General features: G+C 37.0%; 1 protein-coding gene across 12 annotated transcripts in view; it reads left to right on the top strand.

Annotated features, from left to right (window-relative positions):
- Nucleotides 1-19,620, top strand: part of RBMS3 (RNA binding motif single stranded interacting protein 3) — a 717,162-nt gene that overhangs the window by 462,468 nt on the left and 235,074 nt on the right. For all 12 annotated transcript variants that reach the window (XM_059162401.1, XM_059162402.1, XM_059162403.1 and 9 more), the window contains one exon: nucleotides 6,529-6,608. In XM_059162401.1, coding sequence (XP_059018384.1) covers nucleotides 6,529-6,608 — 80 coding nt within the window. The remainder of the gene's footprint in view (nucleotides 1-6,528; nucleotides 6,609-19,620) is intronic.

Below are 19,620 nucleotides of genomic sequence, written 5' to 3'. Positions count from 1 at the left end.
TGCTATGATGCTACCACTTCTAAAACCGAAAGTGTGGGGTTTTCTAACAATAGATACATATTGTTTTTCTACATCAGTTCTCCAATTATGACACCAACTCGGTGTCCCATTATTCAGTTCAATTCTAACACTATGTAGGGTTATCAACAGACCTCACAGGTTTGAGGGCTCAGTCCCACAAGACTGTTCCCATTCAGAAACCAGCCCCAAATGGTGGGAACTACCCACCATTCCTTAACCCCATCAGATTTGCTGAGTCACTAGAACAATCCACAGGACTCATGAAAACAATTTTCTTATGTTTACTAGTATATTACGAAAGATACAACCCAGGAATGGCCAAAAGAGTTGCAGAGGGCAAGATACAGGGTATAAGGAGTGACCTAGAGCGTCTCTGTCCTCCGTGGGCATGCCACCCTCCCGGAAAATTGGCAAATCAGCGTGTTCACCAACGTAGAAGCTCTCTGAACTGTTTTGTTTAGTGGTTATTATGGAGGTTTTATTGCATAGGCATGGTTGATTCATTTACTGGCCGTTGGTGATTGAGATCAATCTTCAGCCCCTTTCCCATCCCCAGAGGTGATGGGTGGGGCTGAAGCTCCAAACTTCCAATCATTTAGCCTTTGTGGTGAATAGCCCTCTCCAGGCCTCCCTTCTTGAGTTGCCTCATTAACATAAACTCAGATATGGTCAAAAAGGTCTTATTATAAGTAACAAAGGACACTACTTTCACTCAGGAAATATCATGGGTTTTAGGAGTTCTGTATCAGAAACCAGGGACAAAGACTGAATTTATTTTTATTATACCATGCAGAAAACATGGATCAGACCATATCAGCTTTCAAGAGGAATCAGAAATCCAGATTTTTATGTGAAATCTCCCAATCTTTAAATGTTGACAACCATTTCAGATTCTGTAAAAACCCCTTTGTAGGCCAAACAAAACTTTCTACCTGAAGGCTGGATTCAGCCCATAATTTCTAGTTTGGGACATGTGACAGGAGCTCCAGAACAGTGGTTTTCAACCTTGGCTGCACACTGGAATCACCTGGGTAGCTTTGAAAAATTGGTGCCTGGACTTCATGCCAAAGCAGTTAAATTAAAATCTCCTGGGCTGAGGCCCAGACATTGGTATTTTTAAAAATAGTTTCCTGATCATTTTAATGTATAGTTATTTTAATTAGCAATAATTGCTCCTCAGATAAGCTACGATACTGCCACTATGCAAAGCTAATGTACAGTTACTTTAAAATAAACATTTTATTTTGGAATAAGGTTAATTTAATAGAGACGTTACAGAGGTAATAAAGAGTTCCCGTATATACCATGCCATTTGTTAACATTTTATAACACCGTGGTGTACATGTCAAAATTAAGAAACTGGGGGCACCTGGGTGGCTCAGTGGGTTAAGCCTTTGCCTTCAGCTCAGGTCATGATCTCAGGGTCCTGGGATCGAGCCCCGCATCAGGCTCTCTGATTAAGCGGGGAGTCTGCTTCCCCCTCTTTCTCTACTTGCCTCTCTGCCTACTTGTGCTCTCTTTAAAAAAAAAAAAAAAATTAAGAAACTGACATTGATACATTATTATTAACTAAACTCCAGACTTTATTTGGATTTCACCAACTTTTCCACTGATATGCTTTTTCTATTCCAGAAGCTAACCCAGAGTGCCGTTTTTGTATTTAGTTGTCATGTGTCATCAGTCTGTTATGATTTGCAACTGTTTCTCAGACTTTCCTTATTTTTCCTGAGTGGCACTAGCCAGGTAAACTGGGGAATGTCTCCAGAGTTGGGTATATTTGATGTTTTTCTCATAATAGGATCCCTATAATGTATAGATTTTTGGAAAGAGCACCATGGAGGTCAAGTGCCCTTTTAGTCACATCAGTTGAACGTATATCTCTGTTTTTGAGAACAACTGCTTTGGTTATTAGAGATGGAACTAGAATGGAGAGAGCATGATCTATCCAGCCTCAAAACACTTTACAAGAGATGAGTACAGGAAATCGGGGGGGATGGTGGGAGGCCAGCAATGGAACTCCCTCTTTTCCAGCTAATCTATCTGAATTGAGGGTCAAGAGACAAACATTCTATTCCAGGTCCCTCCACTGACTAGTCTCTAGGGAAGGCAATTAGTGTTTGTTTCTTCATCTGTATGATTTTGAAGTTGATATCTCGGGCTATTTCTAGTGCTGAAATTATGTGATTCTAAAACTCTGGAGTAGGTTTTTGTTAGTTAAATATCGTCCATAGTTTCGTTTCCTGAAAAAGAATGCGTTGTACTCCCGAGTAAGACCCCACCTCAATGTCTGGGTTTTGGCAAAGGAGGATGGCAGAAAGGCAGCTGGGCTTCATTATTGGGTGCTGCTGATACTTATATCCTAAGAATGTCAAGCACCGGGCAGAGAGAAAACAACCTGTAAAGACTAAGAAGAAAGTTCAGTTCATTCACTCATCTTTGTTCCGGGGACTCAACTGTTCTCTCCATTACGATAAAGTAAGAAGTAAATGATGGAATTTATTTTCAAAATCTCAGAAGGAATAAACCCTTTAGTACTTCTAAAAATCTGTTAATGTTGCCCCTTTGTGTAACTCTAACCGGATTTAAATGGAAGGCTGGCTCGCAACGTTGGATACGCTAAATTGCCAATAATTTGTACAGAGCCTGGGATTGCAAAACCACAAAAATTTCACAATAGCGGAAACCTCTAATTAACCAAATAAATGGCAAAGTGGATTGGTTTTAAATATACGGCTAATAATGCTTACTGCCTTGAGATCATAAACTGAGAGATTCTCTATTAAGCTGAGATAGGTAGGCTGCAGAAGGTTTTGGAAAAATCTTTTCCACATCTGTGTTAAGTCCTGACCCAGAACATTCTACTAATATTGGATCAAACTCTCCTCTGATGTAACTTGCCTGTGGGAATTGTATTGGCTGTGAAACTGGCTCCCCTTAGGAACTGGTGTAAAAAAAAAAAAAAAAAAATTATTATTATTATTTTTTTAATCACAATTCTGTGGTTTGTTTTGAATGACTGAAGCCAGGTTCCTAGGCACTGAGACAAGAAAGAATGTCAAACGAGACCTTTAATGTGTATTTATATTTAAACATCAGACCTAACAGAAAAACCTGAAGCTTTATACAATGATTGGAGCCTTGTAAGAACCTAATTAATGTATCTTGGGGTGAATGGTTGGCCTGGCACACAAGCTGTCCCGAGGTACTCGAGAGGGTTCAGGTACCGCCTGGGAAGAATAGATGTGGTTGTAGTGATTCAGTGGCCCGTCTGAAAGGGACATGCAAAGGCAGCTTTGTCTGGCGTGCCGCCTTTTCAGACTCACTTGATAATGCTAGTGTCAGTTTCAACCGAAGCGTGGGCCAGATTGCAGATAGCTTGAGCAGCCATGTCAAAGCGTTAATTGTGGAACCTGAGAAGAGAATGGGCACATTCTTCCGAAGGTGGCCATTCAAATGCCGTTTCTTTCCCCCCAGAGCTCCTGTCTCACTTTTGTTCCGGTTCCACACAAAATGCGTGAGGAACCTTGAGCCTTTCCCTTGGTGCCTCCTCTGTCGTCGCCTCTGCGGCGACTGCGTTGCCTTGTTACAGGGTGCCCCGTGTATTGAAATGAAATTGTCACTGCCGGGCGGTGCAGCGTAACAGGGTTTGACACGAAGCGCCGGCAGCTACAGAAAACAGACTTTCATTGCGTTTATTCTTTCTTAGACGAGTCTCTGAAGGCTCGCTGCCAACATGCACTCAGTTAAATCTGAACGAAGCAAAGTGAACCATCTATGCCTATCTTCGCGTTACTAGAAACAGCCCCCATCCGGCTTGATAGGACTGTAAAATAGTCTCCAGGAAAGATGATCATACTTAGCATCCAAGAGGGAAGACTTGAGGCTTTCAATCCAGTGCAAACATATTTCAGGTGGGTGGAGTGGGGGAGCCACCTGATTTTCTACTTTAGCTTCTGTATTTCCTCAAATACAGAGATTCTGTTATATAGAATCAACAAGAACGTGCGAACACAGACACACACACACACACACACACACACACACCCCAATCTGGTTTTAGGCTTCATTTAGAATTCCATGTCCTTTTAAGACAAAGAGAAAGGATCTGATTTGTAGGACTCTTGCAAGCAAGCTTCAGATTCTTAACTGCCTTTTATCTAGATGAGTATCCAGAGAGAGATTGAATAAGGAGGGGGCTCTGGGGCATAAGCTTTTCATTCTGTAGCTCTCCTGGAATAAAAATTCCATAAAGTAACATCTGTAGTAATTAAGGGCTTACATTTCCTCTCCCATTCATGTCTCTGGTAAGAGGGTAGGTTATTGTCCCTAAGAGACGATAGATAGTAGATCCTGTGGGAAGACAGAAAGAACAGAATTAGAATTCTTTTGTTCCTAGAAATGTAAGTTTCTTACTTCAAAAAAAAAGTAATAATAATTATAATAACAACAGGATGGAAGACTTACTGTAAAAGATTCCACAAAAAGAAAAACTCAAAGGAGTTAAGAAAGTTGTACTTTGCTATTCCTCGGTGTTTGGAATGGAGAAAGGTTCATCTTGCCTTTCTTACCCAAGTATCTTTTCATTTGCAGGCACTTGTGATTAAGCAGTGAACAAAATGCTCTCTTTGTTTTTATTTATATTTGTTAAAATTATATGTTATTAAGCTTAAAGAGGTTTGGTTGTTCTCCCCCCCCCACATTTGGACATAAAATCAATTCATTCTTTGCATGTTCTTCAAAATAACACGTATGTGAATCCATTGAGCCATCTGATAAATGAATAATGAGTTGTTGGGTTCCTACACTTTCTTGTCATAGCAGGATCAGTGACATAATTAGTGGAACCCAGTGCAAGTTAAAAATACAGGACCCCTTGTTAGAAAATCATGAAGAATTTCACGGTGGTGCCAACAGATTTTAAGCCACCAGACTTATTCTAAATCTGTGGCTTCCTTGTTCTGCACCGGTCTCAGTTTTACTGGGTAAAGATTTGCCATTTATCTGTATCTCTATACAAAAAAATGTGCCTCCATCCCATGCCTCATAGAAATGTACCTCAGAAAAGATAATTTTTTTGTTTTGTTTTGTTTTAAATCGAGTCAGAAAATAATGATGCCCGCCCCCTCTTGGAACACGCTTCTGATACCACCTTGAATTTCTTAACCTGATAATTCAGGTGGCCTCGTCTGCATCTCTCAGCTTACCTTCAAGAGTATCACCAAACCCTGTAAACCTTCCACACAAGCACAGTATTCTGCTCACCTCACCCACCTCTCAAAGGACACAGGGTCAGGTCAGTCCCCTGCCCTAATGACTTCTCTAAGGGCCCTTCTGGTGTCCTGTGCCTACTTCTCAGTGTTTCCTTGGTTCCTGGAATTCCTCTCACATCTGAATTCCTGTAGTTGTAATAAATGTTTAACTTATTTGGCATTTGTTTACGTATTTTCCCTTATCTTATTTCTTCTGCATGTAATAGGCTCCTGAAAAAACACTTAAGACTTAGGTATAGGGAAGTTTTATAATTTGAGTTATAAGACTCCATTCCAAGGAAGCTCATATTAATAACACAGCAGAAAATCCAAAATTATACTTTGCCTTTTAGACAAATTTCACACATTTAGTACACATTCTTTCATATGTGTGTGAGCTGTTTTTTAAAATTTGTATTTGCCTCTAGTGTACTGTTTGGGGGACTTAATTTCCTTTCATCGGAATCAGCCCTTTAATTTTTATCTTCCCCAGCCAATGTTATAAAATAATAAAGCCCTGCTATAGTTAATTATTCAGAAAATGTTGCCAATACTAGTCTACTTAGGATAGGGTGACAGTGCTAATGTTGACATTATGATGGTATAGTTCAAAATGTTCGTTCATTAGCTTGCAAGTGAGATGTCAAAATTTGGCCCAAGAAACCTAGTTTAGGAATATGGATGTCTAGTATGAAAAAAGAGAGGATTTCAAGAATTCAAAGGGAAGAAAGTTCACAGGACTTGAGGTTTATGTATTTATGTTCTCTCTCACATTTGGGGCCCCAAATATATTCCCTTTTGTATCTTCACCCAGTGAGTTTTCAATAAAAGTGTTGAGGTGTTGATGACAACACTGTTATATTAAGCCTCAGAGCCCTTGATCCGAAGAGCAACAAGACCTACCTTTCAACTTCGCTAACTCAGATGTTCAACAGGTATTTATTGAGCAGTTTCAAATACCAGATATTGTTCGGTGGATTAAATAAGATAATGCCTCAGTATTTCTTCTGGGAGAGGAATCAGCACAGAGCCGTCCATATAGGCAACTTCCAATGCAGTAAATACTACATACTCTCAGCAGTGGTGAGTTCATGATATTCTGATCATGGTGGTCATGGCAAGAGTTGACAAGTCTCGTGGAATTCTAAAATCAAGATTTTCTGTGGTTTTCCTATTTTTCTTTTCATTTTTATTTACTTTTCCTGAATATGCATGGCCTTATGAAAGTATATGATCTCCTGTTTACCTCTTTTTCCAGAATGGAGTCTACTGAAAAATGTGAAGTGGTCATTCAACATTTTAATGGAAAATATCTGAAAACACCACCAGGCATCCCAGGTAAGAAATGCCATTAAGTAATCATTCATTTATGTCTAGGTTTGTTGCTATTGTTTAAATGAGTACTTGGTAAAGCCCTCGGTTGGTCACTGGGAACGAAAACGTTGCTTTTGTAATTGTGTCTTTTAAAATAATATGTAGCAATTCATCTCTCTCAAAATAACCAAAATCTTCTTGATGATTCTTTGGCCTTTCTTTTGACTCTCTGCTACTGATTGCCTGAAGTGAACTGGAAGAGAAATAGCAAAGAATAGTTTAAAATTCGTTTCAAGTGAAGGAAGTTCATGACTCCTATCATTAACGTTGGTATCTTGATTTCTATTTTATTTATTTTTTTATAAATTTCTTTCTTTATTTTATTTTATCTTATTTATTCGAGAGAGAGACAGAGTGAGAGAGCATGAGAGGAGAGGTCGGAGGGAGAAGCCGACTCTCCATGGAGCAGAGAGCCTGATGTGGGACTCGATCCCAGGACTCTGGGATCATGACCTGAGCTGAAGGCAGTCACTTAACCAACTGAGTCACCCAGGCACCCCTTGATTTCTATTTTATAATGTTTCTCTCTAAACAGTGATAGACACAGTGAAATACACTAATTGATGCAAGTTTCCAAACATTTCTTACCAGTCCATCAGAAGAAGAGTACTCTCTGTACGAGAGTGAGAAGCATTTAGAACTTTTTTTTGCATTTAGAAACTTTTTTAGCAATTTTATGTTACCATGAAATCTGAATGCATAATTTTATATATTTTTTAAAAATATCAGTTCCTGACATATTGATTTCTTTCTTTCTTTTTTTTTTTTTTGTAAACTGTCTACTCATTAGAAACATTTTTAGAAGCACCGATCTTACTCTCCGAGGACATTTCACATTTCCCAAAGCAAAATCCTTAAGCTTTTATACACATCATAGATGATATAACTTTATACTATTAAAAATTACATTCAACATAAAGAATTGAATATATCACATGTGTCTGGACTTAAGCTGCAATGCCTCAACTTGCTATTAATTTGGTAGTAGTATATATGGCAAGGGTTTAATATTAAGTGAGTAGATTTAAAAATATATCTTACTCATGAATAAAAATATTTGAGATTGAATGGAATGCTAAAAAGGAAGAATTATAATGAGTGGATAAAGAAATGTCTGACTAATCCATATTGGTTTGTTGGTTGCTCTTTCATTTTCAGTGACTCAGGGGAAAAATGTGACTTCTTCAGTCTTATATTTTCCTTTTGATTCTTTAAAGCTGGACTTCCATTGTGTTTGCTATGTAATGCATCTGCTATTTAAAACACATGGTTAGAGAGTTCAGGGGTTGACTATTTCAGTTCCTTAAAATGTATTGAGGCTACCTAGAAGAGGAAATCTGAACAAAAAGAGAAATATTAATGTAGAGGGGTCAGGATCCTTTTAGGACTGGTTCATCTGGGGAGGGTGTTGGGAAAGGAGAAAGGCCCTTCAGATGCTCACTTAGATGATCAGGAAAATCCAAAGTAGCATCTCCTGGTTAATCAGAGAGCACACAGACATTGACGCCTGTGCCTCAATTTGGTTAGCTTCCATGCGTAATGTTCCCTTGAGAACTGACTGCATTATGATCCAATTGGAGACATATGGTGTTGTTAAGAAGAGTTAGCAGTTTTCATCTCAGCATGTAAGCTGCCCTTGAATTTTAGGAGAAATACTTATTTTTTTTTTCTTTCAGCATAAAAGACACTTTAAGACACTCTGCTCAGACCTATCATTGAATAAAGGGGTTGAATTGTTAGAGGATTCTCCCTTATTTATCCCATTTTACCCAATGGATGCCTGTCTATATAGAAGGCATCCAGGCATCCAAACTGGGTGTGAATTAGATGGTTATATATAAATAAATTAAGAATGAACAAATTATGTAGAAATTATTGTTGATTGAAGTTAAAATACCTCTCAGGGTTTTTTTTTTTTTTAAGATTTCTTCATTTTCATAAAAAGACATTAAAATCCTTCTTGACTTGATTTGAAACTGTACTATTTGGTTTTCCCCCACAGAACATAGCTGACTAATACAATTTAATGCTAAAGACAAAGAAAGTCCCTATAAATCCCCAAATGTCTGGGCATTCTTCCTGAAAACACAGGCTGTGATATCAACCTGTCTAATATCATAGCTACACCCAATGGAAACATTGTGAATAGCAAGAACCTGGTTATGAGTTTTTCACTCACTTTTATCTCATGGGAACACAAGAGGCAAAATAATTATGCTCATAAACTTGTAACTCTTAAGAGATACAAGTTTATGCTTCTGAGCTTTGCACTCAATGTAGTAAAATTAGATACACAATATTGATCATCATTATTACTTGAATTTGCTTATTTATGCAGTGGAAGTCAAATGGTTTAGTAAAAGTTTCAAATGTTAACAGAAAGTATTTCATCTTTAATATTGAAGTTTGATACAGAATAAAAAAAGGCTATAATGCAAAATGTGGGTATTTTGGTTAAGTGAAGTAGTAAAGCACGCTCGTTAGGCTGATTCACAAAGTCAGAATGGGTATGGTCAAATATGAGTGTATGTTTTTTGCCCTTATTAGTCCCCTGTGCTTATTTACTGTAGTTGATTGAAATGTTTTCAAATACTCATTTCTTAATCCAATTTTCTATTCCAAGTTGAAGACTGCAAGTGGGATGTCACTATAGGCCCTAATAGCAAATTGGAAGTGATTCCTTTGATATTTTCAAAAGAAATGACCAACTTCTTAACTTTTTCAATCCTAAGGTAGCTTTAGAGATATATATCCTTGCTTGTGAGTATACTAATTAAAACCAACAATAATTGATCTGATGCCCCTACAATTAAAATAGAATTCAAAAAATTATAAAAATCTCAGTGTTCTATATTATCAAGATCCAGCATCTTTGAATTCAGAAGTTTGCAATTTTTTGGAAATCACATTGATTTTTCAATACAATGTTTTAAGGTCATGTGATTGATGGCCTCACAATGATCCAGACCAGAGAGTCTCAGGCTGTAAGCCTTAGAAAGCATGTTAAGTCAATCATCTTACACTAGACCCTGCTTTTATCTTACTCTAAGCAAGTAGGGAACAATTGGTACCAAATTTGCTTTCTTTATTTCTCCATTTAGGGATGACTTGGGGGGAATGTGCACATGTCACTGGGCAAATACAATGACATTTTGGTTTCTGTCACTTTTGACAAATGATTTCTCTTAAAGAAGATGCAAAGATAATTATTTCCCTGAGATGATCATCTAGTTCCCAAATCCCCTACTGTTTCATTTCTATACAAGAATTAGTAAAAGATCTAATTCAACCCAAAACTTTGGCATTGCTTTGAATTTCAAATTTGAAAAACATTATAGTTAAGGATATCTACAAGGACATGTAACATTGACCACATTTAAGTTGTTGCTTCCATTCCAATTTGTTAGTCTAGCAACAATTTATTCATTAAAAATGATTCAGGGTGGTATTTAATCTTGATTACTGCTGACAGATGATGTGCGTTGGAAAAAAAACTTTGTAGATATCTTCTTTTGGTTCATGCTTTCCTGGGCTCCTCCTTTTTGTTCATATAAAAGATCTAATTTTAAGAATATATCATGGATTGTTAATGTGTATTAGAGCCTCCAGAACTAGTTCTTTTCACTCTGGGTTGTAACACTGTCCCCAGATTTTGGTTACCTGGATCAATGAAGCTCAAATATACATGCCAAAAAAATAAAGTTATTTGAATTCTGGTATATATGATATGGGATTGGGCAGCTATGTTTCTACTAGCAGGTGGGAAGGAGAGGCCAGCGTCAATCATGTAGCCATCTGCAGAAAGCGATCATCTAGTATTTTCTCCCTCCCTTAGAGGGAAAAGAAAACACAGTGTTCCATAAATGTTGCATGTCCTACATATCGATCTTGATGTTTTCTGGACAAAATGAAGGATCATTAGTTGCTTGCCTGCCTAACCCCAGTCATTTCATTGTCCCATAATGAATTGCACAGCAATGTTGTACAGCCCCAAAGCATTTCATTTTCAAATCTCTGGCAGAAGCAAAGGGTAAGTTCCCAGACACTTTAGAGATCTGTAGGGCATGAACTTGAAAGGTTCACTTCCAAAGAGCCCCCGGAGCAGAGTGATGTACCATGTAGAAAAGGCCTCCACGTATAAGGACGTGTATTGATGAATGGATCGTGCAGGCTATTGTAGAAAAATAAATCACATTTTGCTCCAAACTAGACTTTTGCCTGTAAACACATTTTCCTATCAATGGAGCAGTCTTTCCAGAAGAAAATGGAATAACCCACTTGAGGTATGATTTTCTTTCTCTTGAGGTAATTATATCTAATCCCAGTTGAACTTCAAAAAAGTAGGGAAGTGTAGGGAAAGAGCTCACCAAATTTTGAGATGTTTTTAATTTTAACAAATCTGTGATCAACAGCAATTTAGACAACTAAGTGAGTGATAGAAGAATCATATTTTTCTAATAGGTAGAATAAAATTTTTTGCCTTATTGATGCTTTGACATATAATCTTTCTATAGTGTGTTTATGTAAATAAAATGTGTATGATTGTGGGATATATATTATATTTTGTGGGAGTATGCAAGGAAAAATACTTAAAGTCTGGTAATTCTTTAAAGAACATGAAAAGAAATGTTGTTTACATTCGAACTTTTCCCAGAGTAAAAGATCAGAAAGTACTTAAATGACATTCATATTCAATTAAAGACATGGTACAAAATTCTGAATGTTTGGCAATAGTATACAAATTCTTATCAGTGGACAGTGTTGCGGTCCCTCACAATCAGTGATTACCCAGTGATACTTGTCTATTAAGTCCACAAATGTAACAAATGTTGTTGTTGAGTATAAAGAAACAAATAGAAAAGTGTTATGGTGTACAGCTTAGCAAAAATATATTCTTTTATGGTTTTACTTGGTTGAGGCATTGCCTAACCCTGAGCTTCTCATCTTTGGGAAACTAAAACATCATTTGCATAAGAAACTTGGTAAACACTACAATCCCCAACTGAGTGTTAGTTTAGATTTCTCATTTATAAGAGGATTTTTGCAATATTTAGGAGCTACTTTCTGTGAAGTCTCTCATTTTTAATGTTAGTTATGCCTTCTTGATTATTTCGAGGTACCAAATACATGTTGCTTCATGATGAAACACTGTTGGAATGTTATTAGTGAACTTCATGGAGTAGTCTGGCAATTTCATAGTCAATAGAGTCTTAGAATCTGTGTGAATTCTATGGACATGGGCTAGGTCAATCATTTCTCAAACTTCCTGTGGAGCCACAGTTGATACTGTGAAAAATATGAGTTGGTTTCTGATTGCGGGAGGGGGGGGAACCAAGATAATTAAATTTCTAAATCTGGAAAATGAGAAGCCTGACAGAGAAGGTACAGGGGATCCTATCTTCACGAGGTTAGAAATGATTGGAATGGCTTGTGTGCCACATGCTACCTCCTCCCTCTTACCTGATTACAGCTGCAGATGAAGTGGGCAGGCTCTGTTCATCCTGGAAGTACCCATCTGGAGCATCAGAATCTCTCTATTTATCTCCTTCAGAGCAAAATCTATAAAAGCTCACACAATCCAGCATGGGTTTTCTGCAAACTCTGGGAGAGTTATCACTTCTAGGGATGGCCTTTAATTAATGCAATATTGAAGTCAATGGATAAAATTGAGCTTCTCATTCTTTGGAGCGACAATTCTGAGTCACATTCGACAAGATTTCTCAGAGGATTGTCGACAGTGGTAAAAACAAGCTTGGGAAGGCACCTTTTATTGGCTTTTCCTTCTTCCCTGTCTTTCTTTTCTCTTTCTATAATATCTGCTTCCTGGCATCAGCTCCAAATTAAACTAATTTATCCCAAGCTCTGATTTGGGGAAACTCAAAGTTAAGGTGGGTGTTCCCAGAATCGTGATGGGTAACTTTGTTTTGATTTAAAATTTCTGACCATAGAGGAAAGCCGACTCAGCTTACATGGTGAAGTGAATATCATAGACCAAATACATTGCTTTTTTGACTTTTTTTTTTTAACAGCAGCACTTATGAACTGCATATTTGGGATGATAAAGATTAATATTAGTGGTAGTAGATATACGGTGGTCAGAATTTGAATTTGGCAAGAGAAGTATGGAAGAAGATAAAGACAAAAATGCCACCAGTGACATGGCTAACCTTAGAACGAGTAAGGACATAAAGAGGTGGATGGTTGTTGAAATTGGGGAGGGAAGGGAAACTGGGGAGTAGTCATAATGCCAGCAGCAAAGTGAAGGTGGGATGTAAGCACAGAAAATTATGGCCACAGAGTAGGACTTATGAGGTTTTGGTCCTGAATGAATGTGGAGTGGTGGATGTTGATAATGAGGTCCAAAGAGGGAATGGCTGTAGTTGGCTTAAGAGGAATGGAAATGAAGTTTAGCGGGACATTTGGAGACTTTGGATTAGACTGTTGGAAGTTTTGAACAACACTGGAGATTTCTTTACTCAATCTGATACTTCCCTTGATTTTCTCTGAAGTTTTAATCTTTACAGAAGCAGGTGGGAAAATGTAAGCAGTGCTGAGGTGATTTTTTGTTTATTTATTTGATTCTGAGTTTCCTAGAGCAGGCTTTGTTTTCGTGTTTGCTTTTGTTTTTGTTTTTCCAGTTTTCCTACTTCAAGAACTATTGCTCAACTCTGTAGATTGTTAGCAATGTTTTTCGGAATTGATGTGCACTCCCTTGAACTGAATCACCCTCCTACTTGTATTTGTCCTAATGAACTTCCTGAGAGTATATGGTTGATACAAAATTCCTGTGCATCAACAAACTTGGAAGAAAACGTTCAGATAAATCTTCAAATCTATTCTTAATAGTTTGCAAAGGTTCATATGTGTATAGCTAAATATACAGAGAGAACACTAAATATTCACAAGAAAAGGAAACGTACTTTGAGAAAGTTTCTAGTTATTTTTTGAAAAGCTTTTTTTCCCCTTAGACTGCTTTCCAGTTGTTATCCTGGCGCTCAAAAGTTATTTCTTTAAAGAACTCATCTTTGGGCAGTGCAATGAGGAATTCTGTGTTCTGACATAGCAAATGCCTAAGTTAAATTGAAATTAGGTCTTGGTCTGAACTTTTTGCCACTGGATCCAGTTAGGCACTTTTACCATGCTGGCCTTTTGCCCCTTTCCTTTTTCTTTTTCTTTCTTTCTTTCTTTTTAATCATTATTATTATTATTATTAAAGAATTGAGAAGAATCACTCTTCCCACTTTTGTTTATTTTTTGAAAGATTTTATTTATTTATTTGACACAGAGAGAGAGAGAGATCACAGAGGCAGGCAGAGGCAGGCACTGAGCAGAGAGCCCAATGGGGGGCTCGATCCCAGGACTCCAAGGATGCCCCGCCCCTTTTTCTTTTTGCTCTTCTTCATATAAAAAAAAAAAAAGAAAAGAAAAAAGAAAAGTGAATATCTTGAGAATAAGCAGAAAAAAGGAGCTCTTATTCTATGCTTTTGTCCCTTTGGCATAATGTTGCTTCACCCTGCCTAGAGGAAGTACTACATTGGCTTATTATTTCTACTATAACATAGTTTTTAGAAAATCTAAAGCATTTAATCAATATGATATGGTCAATATGCTTTACTGGCCATGTATTTTCTGTAATTATGTATAAGCACCAATGAGTGGTAGCAGAATTTGTCTGAAGTTGCCACCTGGCTCCCGAACCTGATTTTTAAAAAGCAATTGTAATTTCATGGAATAGAGAGGAAGGATAAAGAGGTTTTCTCTCTATCTCCGAAATCACAAACCATCTCCATCTATTCCTTCTAAAATAATCCATTTCGGTCTTCAAAAATCTCTGCATTGATGATTTCACAGTAAAAGCTTACAAAATAAATTATAAAACTTTATTTCTGAGATGATGTTGGGCTTTGCCTTCTGTCAGCACCCCTAATGAGTAGTTAAGCCATTTGGTGTCCATCGGAATGAGTCCTATTAGCAAGCAAAAAGGCCTAAGGCCAATTAAGACACAAGTCATAGAAACCAAGCTCTGAATAATTAAGTCCATTTCTAAATCTAGAATCTCATTTAATAGTGTTGATTTAAAAATGTGTTTTAAACAAATTTTGGATAAATGGATGGTATCCTGAATTAAATGCTTGCCACTGTGGTCCCATCCAGAAGCCTGTCATGCCCATAACCCATTATTTACAATCTAATTTTTAGAATGAGAAGTCTGCAAAATTTAAGAAAATATTTTTAGAAAAATATAAATGAAAACACTCATTAGGCAAGATCTGAACAAGGTATCATTTGTTTATCTTAATACTATTTCCTCTGATTCTTAGCTCTTTATGCCTCTAAATGGTGAATCAGTTCATTAACTGTTATTTTAGTTTTTTGCCAGAAAAAAAAAATCCTTCATAGGAAATTGGTATGCTTATGATATTTTCAGTCTTTATATATTTCAAAGGCACATTCATCCCATTAGATTATACATTTTCTGCAGAGGGACTTTGATATTTGTCTTTCCCTTTACCCTTAAACAATTAGCCTATGAACTCTCTCGATGCAAGAATTGCACCTTGTTCTTTATGTTTCAAGTGTCTAACCAATGCCTCTCACAGATAATTATTTGTTAAATAAGTAAATAACTACTTGTAAAATACAGAATAATGTTCCCTCTCCCCAAATATCTCTGTTTACTCCCCACTACCTATTAATATGTTAGTTTCTATGGCCAAGAAGAATTAAGCTTGCTGTTAAACTGACCTTAAAATAGTGTAATTATTCTGGATTATCTAAGTGAGCCTCATGTAATCACAAGGGTCCTTAAAAGTATAAGCGATCAGGGCCTCTGGATGGCTCAGTCAGTTAAGCAGCTGCTTTCTGCCTGGGGGTCATGGGTGCTGGGATTGAGTCCCACATCAGGTTCCCTGCTCAGTGGAGAGTCTGCTTTTTCCTCTGCCCTCCCCTTGCTGTTCTCTCTCTCTCTGTGTCAAATAAATAATAAAGTCTTAAAAAAAAAAAAAAAAAAGTGGAAGCAAAGGGGAGAAGAGATCAGAGTGATACAATATGAGAGGGACTTGATCCACATTGGTGGCCTTGAAAATGAAGGAATGTGGGTGGCCTCTGGAAGCTGAAAAGACAAGGAATTGAATTCTCCCCTAAAGCTTTTGTAAAGGAACTCAGCCCTGTTGACATCATGATTGTAGACCAGTGGGATCTGTGTAGTACTTCCAGCCTATAGAACTCTAAGATCATTAATTTGTGTTGTTTTATTACCTAAGTTTTTTTTTTTTAACTTGTTAGCAACAACAGAAAACTACCACATTAATACAGAACTTGTTTAAACTGAATATCATGCACACCATTTCTGAATTAAATCACTAAACAGCCTCTGGAGGACTTTTTTAGTTTTTCCTATTTTTAATCTTCTTTGTATTATTTGGGTTGCTTATATGTTAAACAGGAAAATAAAATATCTTGTTAATTATTTTGACTTTAAAATTTCTTTGTAACTTCTTATAAGGATATATTAGAATGGAAGACTGTTGGACATCTTAAAAGAGAGTCTTTGGGGGTGGGTGCTTAGATCTCAGAATACATTATTTTGATCCAAAGAGATCAAATATTAATTCAAACCATCTGGTTCCATAAAATATGCCAAAAAAAAATCAGTTGTAAATCTAAATTCAAACAAATATGTATCTCTTAGGTCTCAACCTGAATACTTGGTTTCAAGAGTTCTTGTTATTGAAAGATTATTATAGCTTAGAAGAGATCATAGAGTTATATAGTTGATATCAGCTGTAAGTTTTAGATAATTATATCTAAAGCGTTAGATGGTGCTTCTACTCCAACTCATTCTCCCCCAAAATAAAGAGTATCCTGAAGCTGTTAATGGTTGAGTCCCATAAGAAAACTTAGTTGTGAGACACAAGTAAAAATCCAGGGAAGTGAATGGATTCTTATTATGGGTTAACAAAAATATATAGATAATCCTTGTTATTTAAACCACTAAGAAGACTTTCAGTGAAATACATTTACAAAAATGTATTTCTCAGCCAAAGTTGTATTGCAGACCTACAGTAAGATTGGGCAAGCTGTTAATGTGAAAACATAACCTTTTTCTCTTGACTTATTTTGGACCAGAAGTTTTATTAAACAGTTGTACTGAGTCACTGAAATGACTTAAAGTAAATAGAGCCAACAATTTAAGTTGATTTCTAATTGTTTGTTATTGGAGCAGGTGTTAGCCCTCCCAGGGTGCTTAGTGAATGTCCTTCAGCCAGCACCCCACTCTTTTTCTAAGTGGACTGCCTTCTGGTTCTAGGAGCCCATTTACTGCGTGCAGTGAGAATCAGAAATACCTAGGAATTTACAGTGTTCTGGTTAGGCAGCCTTTAAGCAATGCTTGACTGGCAGTAGAGTATCTATACCCCAGTTCTTTTGCTCCTGGAGAAAACACCAGCGTATGACCTACACTATCTCCAAAGCTTCCCAGACTTTCCAGAAGATAGGCACACTAGACATACTCTAAGTAAGGTAGCAGCTATTCATAAGTAATGGACTTCTCTGGAAAAAGCATGGACAATTTGCCCACTGATAATACATTTGCTAGGTTAGACAGAATTACAGTCATATGTCCTGTGAGTAAGTAGACCACTGGTTGTTAATATGATTTTACTAATCATAATATACCTTTATAAAGTTCTATTCAAAAGAATCAAAATGTACCAATGTAAAAGATAATGAAAGAAGTTCGGTGAACCATGAGAGACTATGGACTCTGAGAAACAATCTGAGGGTTTTGAAGGGGCAGGGTGTGGGAGGTTGGGGGAACCAGGTGGTGGATATTGGAGAGGGCACGGATTGCATGGAGCACTGGGTGTGGTGCAAAAACAATAAATACTGTTACACTGAAAATAAATTAAAAAAAAAAAGATAATGGGGCCTTAATACATTTGTTCTTAAAATATAAAAGCATTAAAGCCAAATATTGAAACTAACCTATTTTATGTGCAGTTGCTTTAAGATGGCATGGGTTGTTTGAGCTAAACTGTGGTCCCAAAGACCTATGGTGTTCCTTTCCAGTGGTCTACAAGACCAAAACATTTTCCTAATACTGAAACATTATTTGCCTTTTTGGCTCTGGTTCTCTCATGAGTGTGGAGTAGAGTTTCCCAGAAGCTACATGATGTGTTATATGGCTACAGATTGAATGCAGAAGCAGATATGAAAGTCCAGCTGTCTTCTATTAAACCTGAAATTACAAGGATTTGCAAAAATCTGAGACAAGGCCATTCTTGTCTTTATTTATTTTGTTTTTGAATTTTTTTAAATAAAAACTTGTCACTTAACATATGATGGGTTTATTATTGTTATTTTAAAATAAATTTTGAAATGATAAATATCATTAGATATAACCTGTGTAAACAGAAGCTCTTTGGGGTGTTCAATAATTTTTAAGAGTGTAAAGAGTTTCTGAGACAAAAAAGCAGTCAAACCAACAAACACAATAACTTTGAATGCCACTGATATAAAGCAGAATTTCAGAATCAAGCCCTTTTATCTTCTCAGAATTAGAAGAATTAAGGAAGGTAGCCAGGGTAAAGAAGACGTTTAAAATATCCTCTCATCCTCCTGATCTTATTTGGAAAACCTAGATGTGTTCTAGAAAATTACTTTAAGTGGAAAAATTTAAAAAATTTACTATCATACAAGTTACACTACTGTATTTTTTGTTTGTTTGTTTGTTTGTTTGTTTTTGGAAATAAGCAGGCAGATACCTTAAACTATCGTGAAGGTTTTTTATATTTTTCAAATACAGAAACAGTGCATATTCTTCTGAACATCCACATTATCATCTCATTAGCAAATATTATGCAGAATATAGTTTGACAGGATATGTGAATGTTTTATTGCAATTATATCTATCCACAGCATGTATGTTATGCTGAGACTGTGGGAATGGGACTATAATTTGTGAGTGTCATGTGAGTCTGCCAGGATTTAGGAAGGTCAGGAAGACTAGTACCTATGAGCCACAGGGCTAAATACAGATATGACATGGGAGTTCTATTATAAGAGCCATTCTGGGGGCACCTGGGTGGCTCAGTCGTTTAGTGCCTGACTCGTGATTTCGGCTCAGGTCATGAGATCGAGCCTGACATGGGTCTAACACTGGGCATGGTTTCTCTCTCTCCCTCTCCCTTGGTTTTTCCTCATCCTGCTGAAGCATGTGTGCATGCACTCTCTAAGAAAAAAATAAAAATAAGAGCTATTCTATGTCACTTCTTTGGTCACTGCTAATTTCCTATGCCACTCACCTTACAGCTGGACTGTACCATCGAGTCCTAGTCACTGGATAGGAAGCATCTCAAATAGAGGCTTCCAGGTTTGATAAGTGTAGTAAATAATAATGCTAATATAATAAGAGTTATTATAATATTGTAAATATTAACATGTAACTAATTGAACACTGTTTATGATCAGTGTTCACATAAAATCTTTATTTTTTTTTTAAGAAATGGTACTATCTTCAATTGTACAGTCTGAAAATCATGATTTCCTTAAGCTTATTGCCTCTTTTAACCTAATATGAAAGACTTTAGAAAAGCATTCTCTAGGGGTGCTGGGGTGGCTCAGTCTGTTAAGTGTCTGTCTTTGGCACAGGTCATGATCTAGAGGACCTGGCATCCAGCCTGGCATTGGGCTCCCTGCTCAGTGGGGAGTCTGCTTCTCCCTCTTCCTCTCCCATTACTCATGCTCTCTTGCTCTCGCTCTCTCTCTCAAATAAATAAACAAACAAAAAAAAATAAACAAATGAATAAAAATAGAAATTTTAAATTTATATGAGGAAGTGGTGATGCAACATGGGGGCTTAAGTGGGTAGAAGAAGAATCAATGAAACAAGATGGAATCGGGAGGGAGACAAACCATAAGTGACTCTTAATCTCACAAAACAAATTGAGGGTTGCTGGGGGGAGGGGGGTTGGGA

Source organism: Mustela lutreola, chromosome 2 (genome assembly GCF_030435805.1).
Source record: "Mustela lutreola isolate mMusLut2 chromosome 2, mMusLut2.pri, whole genome shotgun sequence".
In the NCBI taxonomy this organism is placed as follows: domain Eukaryota; kingdom Metazoa; phylum Chordata; class Mammalia; order Carnivora; family Mustelidae; genus Mustela; species Mustela lutreola.
The sequence above is the reverse complement of the archived record's forward strand: the minus strand, read 5'-3'. Positions and strand labels throughout refer to the sequence as shown.